This window comes from Lepidochelys kempii, chromosome 2 (genome assembly GCF_965140285.1).
Source record: "Lepidochelys kempii isolate rLepKem1 chromosome 2, rLepKem1.hap1, whole genome shotgun sequence".
Taxonomy (NCBI): Eukaryota; Metazoa; Chordata; order Testudines; family Cheloniidae; genus Lepidochelys; species Lepidochelys kempii.
Genome location: NC_136381.1, coordinates 123,992,065 through 124,001,297, shown reverse-complemented (window position 1 = coordinate 124,001,297; position 9,233 = coordinate 123,992,065). Strand labels below are relative to the sequence as shown.

Sequence of the window (9,233 nt, the reverse complement as noted above, 5' to 3'; positions counted from 1 at the left end):
CAACCTTTCACATGCAGGTATAATACCCGCTAAATGTTTGAAGATTCCTGGGTCCATTATTTCAAACAACAATCTGAATAATTGCTCCTAGGGGAATTCTGCACCACTGCGCATGCGCATAATTCATGTGCCACACATATTTTTTCCCGCAGAAAATAACTTGTCTAAAAGTTGCCGCTGTTCCACCTTTTGTCCACCAGGGCTCTGTGGCACTAGATCAGAGCAGCCACTCCCGGCCAGCCCAAGCTACGACAGGGAAGAGAAAGAGCCTGCAGTGCCTTCTTCACAGCGCCTGTCAGGCCAGGTCAGGAGACAGAAGATATGGTTAGACAGCGTGGCGCACATGGGGCTGCTGGGAGGTCACAGACAGGGGTTCATAAGGACAGACTGGGGCAGAGGCTGAATGGGAATGGAGGCACAGGGCCACAGGGAAAAAGGGGGGTAGCTGAGTGGGGGTACAGAGACATACGGGGATGGAGGGAGGGGGTCTAGGGCCAAATGGTGATGGGGGAAAGTGGGTGTCTGAGTGGGGGTGGAGGGACATATGGGGACAGGGGCAGATGTGCCTGACTGAATGGGAGAGGCTAGGGGTCAGCCAGGGTCTGCATGGGGGAAGATCTCTAACAATCCCTCCCTGCCCCAAAAAGCCTGTTCCACACTTTTTCAACCCATACTCAAGAATCCTCCAAGTTCGCATAAAGGCGACTTCCCAGTAATTACTTCCCTCTCCCTCAGTTACTCCATTACCCCTGACTCCCGGAAGCCTTTGCACGGCTTCTTAGGGGTGTGGAAAATATGGTTCTGTATTGTAGTTTAAATGAATTATTACTCAGATTTCTGCATTAATATGCCTACTAAGGAATCTATTTGTCAAAAAATATTTCCTGAATCTTTTTTGTCATCTGTATTGTTACAGACATAGTTGCCAACAGGTATTTTGAAATAAATTACCAAAATAATTGAAACTGGTATGATTATATTGTGTTATTTTGACAAATAAAATATGCAGAATCTTAAAATATTGTGCGTAGAATTTTTAATTTTTTGGCACAGAATTCTCTGAGGAGTAAATAAGGAATATTCCTGTGATAAAGTTGCTATAAATTTACTGTACTTAAGATGGACCAAAAACTTATTAAGGTCCCAATTCAGCAGGAGTGGGTAGGTGAGATTCTGTGGCCTGTGTTGTGCAGGAGGTCGGACTAGATGATCACAATGGTCCCTTCTGACCTTAGTATCTATGAGTTTAACTGTATGTACACACTTAAAGTTAAGCACCAGTTTAAGTCTTCTACTGAACCAGGGCCACAATAACTTCTTTTTCCTCTTCAGCACTAGGTCAGTATGACAGTGTCTGCAGGTCTTTTGGCACAGAAACATTCAAATACAGGAGATGCTAATTAAACCATTATTTTTTTTTCTTGCAAGGGAAAGGAGAGATTCTGAAATTAACACTTTATTGTTTCATACAAGACAAAATTAAAAACAAACAAACAAAAGCACACCTCCACAACTTTTCATAAAAGCTAAAAGGGCTTTTTGTAAAAAAAAATCTTAGGAAAAGTCCCCAAGACTTTGCAGCTAAAACAGAATAAAAGAAACTATTTTTTTTAACAGATGTATTTGCTGTCAGCAGGCATGCTTCATTTGTCATCTGCATGAAACTAGGTTATGTCACCATAGGCCACTGAGTTATTAAGTAAGTAAATATGCCACTGTTTCCGTGCCCTCCTTTTATTTCCTTACTTCTTCGGTCTCCTCTGGCTCTCTCTCTTGATGCTCTCTTTCCCACCTCATTTCTTTCAACTCTTGTCTGTATTTCCGTTCAATGAACCGTTTCTGATGGGCCATCTGGGGAAAGTTATCTGACACAGGGAAAAATATTTTACATTAATAGAGGGCAGCTGATAGCACAGAGAATGCTTCAATTTTTATTTATTTATTTTTCTTTTATAAGATGGAGGAGAAAAAGTCATGCTGTTAACATTTTGCCTCCTTCATTTGTAACGCTCAGTACAAAACTGGAAGTCCAGCATGATCAGACCACCTTACTTTCAAAGATAATTTCAACATTTGTTTCCCTTGCTACGGAGCCTGGCCTATTCTCAGAAATAGAGATTATAAAATGCTGACATAGTAACATGTCCAAGTAATACTTGGGTTTTACATTTTGTTCCCCTGGCAACAGGTAGCTAATATTGAAAAAGTGAAGTGAGAATAATACATCAACACTCTGTGGAATGAGAGCAACTAAAATATCTGAGAAAGTAAGAGCAACTGTTCTGAGTGTTGTACAGATGTTCACATTATTACTGTTTTTATTTTAGAAAATGCAAAAGCATGCTTGATAGCCAGGCAGCATTCTGAGTAGGAAAATGATAGCCAAGTTCTAAGATAACAAACCTAGAATCATAGAACTGGAAGGGACCTCAAGAGGTTTCCTAGTCCAGTCCCCTGTACTCGAGACAGGACTAAGTATTATCTAGACCATCTCTGACAGGTATTTGTCTAACCTGCTTTTAAAAAATCTCCAATGATGGAGATTCCACAATCTCCCTAGGCAATTTATTCCAGTGTTTAACCATCCTGACAGTTAGGAAGTTTTTCCTAATGTCCAATTTAAACTGCACTTGCTGCAATTTAAGCCCATTGGTTCTTGTTCTATCTTCAGAGGTTAAGGAGAAATACTTTTCTCCCTCCTCCTTGTAACAACCCTTTATGTACTTGAAAACTGTTATCATGTCCCCTCTCAGTCTTCTCTTCTCCAGACAAACCCAGTTTCATCAGTCTTTCCTCAGAGGTCATGTTTTCTAGATCTTTAATCATTTTTGTTGCTCTTCTCTGGACTTTCTCCAATTTGTTCACATCTTTCCTGAAATATGCACCCATTACTCCTGTTGAGGCCTTATCAGCACAGAGTGCAACAGAAGAATTACTTCTCATGTCTCGCTTACAACACTCCTGCTAATATGATGTTTGCTTTTTTGCAAGTGTTACACTGTTTACTCATATTTAAATTGTGATCCACTATGACCTCCAGATCCCTTTCCACAGTACTGCTTTCCAGGCAGTCATTTCCTATTTTGTATGTGTTTGCATTTGTCCTTTACTGAATTTCATCCTATTTATTTCAGACTATTTCTCCATTTCTAACCATTTCTAATTGCATTAAAAGCCATTCTCAAAAAGCAACAATTTAGCTTTCTACAATTCTACAAATATAAATAGCAGAATTCAATTTTAATTTTCTTATAGTATCAATGGTTCATATCAATGTTATATTCAAGCATTTTAAAATTTTTTTATACATTTAAATTTTCACATGTGCGGGAAATTATGAGGGGGTCAGACAATTAGTTAATGACAGTAGATGCTGAGATTTAAAACGTTACAGCAAAATCATTAAAATGCAAACTGTCAACATCACGTCAAAATACACAATCAGACCTGTTTTTCCTATTCATTTGTCGGTCCATTTGTGACAAGCCTAATTCAAAAGTCTAAATCACTGGATTTTGACTCTAAGATTCTCAGGCACCATTTTTCTTACTTTTGCCTATCTATAAATATTGATGATCATTAATGAAAATATTTTTGCGTTGGTTAGTGTATGTATGGTGAAATCAACGTTTACGGACTTTTATTGATTAAAAATGTAATCTTTCTAGATTAAATATAAATATTTATTTAGAAATATATCAGTGCATGTTTGAGTGGTATCTGGTTTAAGCTCAATCCAGACTAGTCTGAGGTGATGATGGTGGGTTGTGGGCAACACCTGGAGATGACAGACAGAAAAACATAAAAACTTAATGGCCATAGTAGATCAGACCAAAGGTCCATCCAGCCCAGTATCTGTCTTCTGACAGTGGCCAATATCAGATGTTTCAGAGGGAATAAATGGAACTCGATAATTGCCCTGTGATTCATCCCACCTCATCCAGTGCCAGCTTCTGGCAGACAGAACATGGGGCTGCATCCCTGACCATCGTGGCTAATAGTCATAGATGGATCTATCCTTGATTAACGTATCTAATTCTTTTTTGAACCCACTTATACTTTTGGCCTTCACACCATCTACTGACAAAGAGTTCCACAGGTTAACTGTACATTGTGTGAAGAAGTACTTCCTTATGTTTATTTTAAACCTGGTGCCTATTAATTTCATTGGGTGACCCCTGGTTCAAGACCACAGGGGAAGATCCTTAGTTGCTATAAATTGTTTTAGCTCCATTGACTTCAGTGGAGCTGCAAAAACTTACACTACAGCTGAGGATCTAGGCTTTTAACACTGTTCCATAGCATTGTCCTAGAATTGACCTATCTTGTCCACATTATCAAAAAACATTTTAGAAGACGGATGCCACTAACCACAGTAGACAACCTTATTAGCAAATGATTGTAAAATATGTAGGGTACATTCACCCTGTACCACAGAGCAAGCTTCTGTTCCACATTAAAGCAGGGGAACCTGCGAGTGGTTAAGAAACTAAGTACAATAAGGGACAACTGCTGTATCTGTGACGTACTGAAAACTTCCCTTTGAAAACGCCTGTGTGTGTCATATGTACTACTTGACTTTTAACAAAGTTTTATGGAAACTATTAATAAGCAAACCTAAAGTTCAGAAGCGGATAGCACTTTGTGTACATTCTCTGGCCCATTTTTCTCCCCCATAAAACATGCACCTTGCCCCCCATGAAAACCCAGTTGAGTAAATTACAATAGTTTTCCCATTTCCCAAGAAAACCTCTTACATTTTTCAAGCGCATCCATAGCAGCTCCCATTTCTGCTTGTTGAATACTGTGAAAACCAAACAAAAACATGGTAAAAGTTTATGCTTTACTGGGTAAACTACAGTTTCCCAGAATCTGGGGTTCAGATTACTCTGTAGTGATCCACTCTTCAAATAATCATTTGGTCAGTCAGTCCCATAACATAATGGATAAATCAAGTTTTCCGCAAATGTACACATAATAGTGCCATAATTCCTATGGAATATTAAAAAAAAAATTAGATCAATAAGGTTGTTCGAACATTGTTTTGTAATTAATTATTGAAGCAATTGTTTTAATTAAGAAAAATGAATAAAGATAGAAGAGTGAGCAGCAAAAATCAAATGACATTTCGACTCTATACTACAAAGTGAAAATTATGTACTTACGGTCCTGTTCTAATAATCTTAGAGGTTTAAGACCATTATAAAAATGTGTAACTTTTTTTTTCTATGCAAAAAAATAATGAGAGCTGGATTGCTGGCAGTGATCTGTAAAAATGGGGAAAGACTCTGATCCTAAATTGCCAATTTAAATTTGTCCATGGTCAGCAGTGACCAAAAGTCACTGCCATCTGGAAGCTATTTGGTGGTTTCAGTGTATAAATGTCACTAAACACATCTGCTTGTTGGGAGCCTCAGCAGAGAGGCTAAGGACCAAATGGACATTGAGACTGGACTACCTCCAGCCACTAGGATATGGTCCCATTAAAGTAAGGTTGAAGCACAGACGCAAAGTACTGTGGGGAAGGCTGCACAGCTGTTGCTCATGTTGCTTTATCTTTTCTGTGACTAATCAGCAAATATTAGTCTCCTGTGCTGTCATTTCAGAGACTTTCACAATCAAATTTGCTTTTTAAAACCATTTCATACATTTCCACTGTACCTTGGACCTTTACCACATCCTATTCTTTCCCCTTTGAAATAAACAGCGACTGTATATGTTCTGGCATGAGAAGGTCCCACTGTCTGCAGGGTCCTGAGATAAGACAGACATAATTTTTGTTCAAACATAAAGTATGAAACAATAACCTATCAGTGGCATATATAATCACCAAGTTTTCAAACCATTTAGCAAGATTAGCACAAGGCACAAAGTCAGAGGCTAGACTGCTGGATGTATATGTTACTTCAACCAAAAGATGTCAAAACTGTGAATTTTACGTACATACGCGAAGTATGTACGTAAAATTTGTCTTTGTGTAAAACTAGCTTTATTTAACAATCCTGGCTTACACATAAGCCCAATTAAAAATGTAAATGCATGACCTGTAGTCAAAAATGCTTACATGCTCATCCAATTGCTGCAACTCTGTGGATCCATTTTTAATTGCATGCACAAATATAGCTATACAATTGGACACCCACTTTTAATCAGACAAGTCAGCCCATGTGCACTGAAATTTTGGCCCATAAACTGTAAAGAGTTACCAAGGTTTAAAGGAGTGTTGATATTTGATATGCTGCTCCTCTACATGAAAAATTCACAGAATAAACACATTGTTCCATCAGAAAAGTTACAGTTTCTGTCACTTATCAGACCACCTTTCCATTGGAGTGAGAATCTGTGCTATGCATTAGCAACCGTCTCAAGGAGAAAGACATAATTCCCTAGACACACAATGAATTTGCTTTTCCTTTTATCTCTTTCCTCTGCCCCAGCTCTCCCCACTGCCAGAATAAGTTCTGTCCGCTACCTTGTTTCTCAACAGAAGGAGCAGCAAAACTTCATATCAATTTTTGAAATATCTAACTAAACTATTCTGCATCTAATGAACTGTGTAACACCAAACATACATACAAACAAAATACACCCTAGATTTTAAAAGCAAAACTACTGGCTGCAAATGCAGTGAAACAAATAACTCCATGGCAAGAAAATTAAACAAGGTAATAGGAAGATAACAGCATATGTACACTGACTCTGAGCTGTACTATCAAAATCAGTTTATCATCATAAAAAAACCCAGCACAAACATAATGTACTTATACTCAGTGGGTTTCACAAGAAACAGAAATTCATTTATTTTTTATCTATCTCCCTTAAGATAAGGAGTAAGCTCACAGATAAAGACTTGGGAAATCAGATCTGCAAAGTATCACTTTGCAATCATATTTCTGAAGTACGCCAACTTTCACTGCAACTCACTGCACTTCATATGAAACTTTACTTCAGTAAATGTGAGAAATATGCCTGGGTTTTAATTCTATACACATTTTGGATATAATAAATACTGGTAATAAAAGGCTGGCACTTTGATAGCATTTTCTTTCCTCCTTTTTTCAGCTACTTACATTGCACCATCAGTGTAGTACTTGTGTGGATGTGAAAGTGCTTTACAAATACATAACATTAAATATCATCTCTATGAGGTAGGTATAATCCCTATTTTACAGCTGGGGAAACTGAGGCACAAGGATCATACAAAGTTCATGGTACTGCTGGGAACAGAGCTCAGGTTCTTGACTTACAGTCAACGGGAACATCCAAATAACAATCTTCCTCACCTCACTCATTGTACTTGAGCATTCTGAATATTCCTTTCATTTTTAAAATTTTCATCTTTTAAGGAAGAACTCATTTAAAAACTCCCTGTAAGCCCAGAAAAAAAAATTCACTAGGGCTTTATGTAATGAAAAGGCAAAGTTCTAATTAATTCAGCTCTGCAGTGATTAGAACATACAGAGCTCAAAACGTTGGCTCAACAATTTCTTACTCTCAAACAAAACAAGACTGTTTTTAATATCTTTGGTTTGGAAGCATACTGAATTATTTCTTTAAACAGACAGAACAATTTTAAACCTAGTCATGATCAAATGGAGTGTTAAAATAAAGGCAAGATATAAGAAAGATGTTCAGAGTCTGATCACATCTTGTACTGGGTAAAACAAAGACTGATGATTAGTTTGTATAAGTGATACAGGGGTCCTTACTTGTACAGAGGAATGTCTGGCTCTTTTCCTTCCGTCCTGAGAGTCAGGCAGCATTGCTGAAGCTGGGATTTAGGGTCATTCCAATCCTGATTTAAAATGAATTCCTATAATAAATCCACAAAGATAGATTGAGAGTTTGCAGTAACAGGTCAAATTGCAATGATATATGAAAACATGAAGCAAACTGACCTTACCTTTAATCGTGGAAAAAAGCACACGTTCATGAAAGTGTGAACATACTCCAAATCCTTATCAATGTAAAGTGCAGCAATAAAAGCTGAGAAACAAAATATTTAGATATTACCACCCACACAAGAGGAGTGTAGTGCTTTGCACTCTTAAAGCACTATTAGAGTAATTTAGAGCACTTTAAAATCATCAACGAACTAAGCTTCACAGCATTGCTGTGATGTGGGTATTATTGTCATCATTGCTTCACAGGGAAGGAAACTGAGTCAACAAGAGGTTAAGCAACTTGCCCACGTTCACACACACTGTCATTTATAGAGCCAGGAACAGAGCCTGGCTCCTAATCCTGTAATTTAACTAGCAGACCAGGACTTCTTAGAAATAAATCACTACTGGGTACACTACATGCATCCGATGAAGTGAGCTGTAGCTCACGAAAGCTTATGCTCAAATAAATTGGTTAGTCTCTAAGGTGCCACAAGTACTCCTTTTCTTTTTGCAAATACAGACTAACACGGCTGCTACTCTGAAACCTATAAATGCTTAGGTATAAATCACTATTGTTTGTGAATAGTTTCCATTTACTAAAAGGATTTGGCAAGAGACAACAGATCTAAATTTCTCACACAATGTATTAAAATGCACTGGATACAGATTAACTTTCTTGGCAAAATATTTATTACCATTTAACCTGCCTTGGAAGAAGAACGGCAAACACTTTCATAAATGGATTGAGGGGCCTGCTCTATGTGTCTCTGTACTCTTTGTGGAAATACTATTTTGAAACCTCCTACTGAAATTCAGTGAAGCACAGAGTACCCCTACATTCTGGGATCACCTTTTTCTCTCTTTCTCTAATAATGTGAGCATGTCAGAGCCACAACCTCTGATTTGTCAGAACTCCTGTCCTGCTGACTCAGATGCCAATAAATCCTCACTCTTAGGGACAAATTATTGACGTCACCTATACTGACCCTCCATTTCTGAGCCCACAATTTTGCACCTGCAGTTCTTTGCGGGATACAACTCGGGTCATGTAAACAAATAAGTACTTGATTGCACCTGCAAATCAGGTACTTAGGCATCTAAATCACCTTCTTTGCGTCTGCTTGTAGGGGATGCAAAAAGGGAGACTAGTATTTGACTATCAAGCCCTTGAAAGTGGAGATTACTTACTGTAGCTGGAAGTTCTTCAAGATGCTTGGTCCCTATCTGTATTCCACACGTGTATGCTTCATGCCATACGCCTGAGTCTGGAAATTCTTCAAAGCAGTGTCCGTTGGCCCGCACATGCGCAGTAGCTCTTCTCTCGTGCACCCTAGCAAGGGTATAATA

The 9,233-nt window shown here is 38.2% G+C and overlaps 1 protein-coding gene across 6 annotated transcripts in view; it reads right to left on the bottom strand.

Moving 5' to 3' along the window:
• Positions 1-1,440: 1,440 nt before the first annotated feature.
• Positions 1,441-9,233, bottom strand: part of DROSHA (drosha ribonuclease III) — a 99,195-nt gene continuing 91,402 nt past the window's right edge. For 4 of the 6 annotated variants that reach the window (XM_073332259.2, XM_073332260.2, XM_073332261.2 and 1 more), the window contains 5 exons: positions 7,904-7,986; positions 7,710-7,813; positions 5,662-5,754; positions 4,758-4,804; positions 1,441-1,865 (listed from right to left, as the gene is read on the bottom strand). In XM_073332259.2, the coding sequence (XP_073188360.1) occupies positions 1,735-1,865; positions 4,758-4,804; positions 5,662-5,754; positions 7,710-7,813; positions 7,904-7,986 (458 nt within the window). In that variant the 3' untranslated portion in view covers positions 1,441-1,734. Of the gene's footprint in view, positions 1,866-4,757; positions 4,805-5,661; positions 5,755-7,709; positions 7,814-7,903; positions 7,987-9,089; positions 9,217-9,233 lie in introns of those variants that run through there. The other 2 variants (XM_073332264.2, XM_073332262.2) reach the window with 2 other exon arrangements.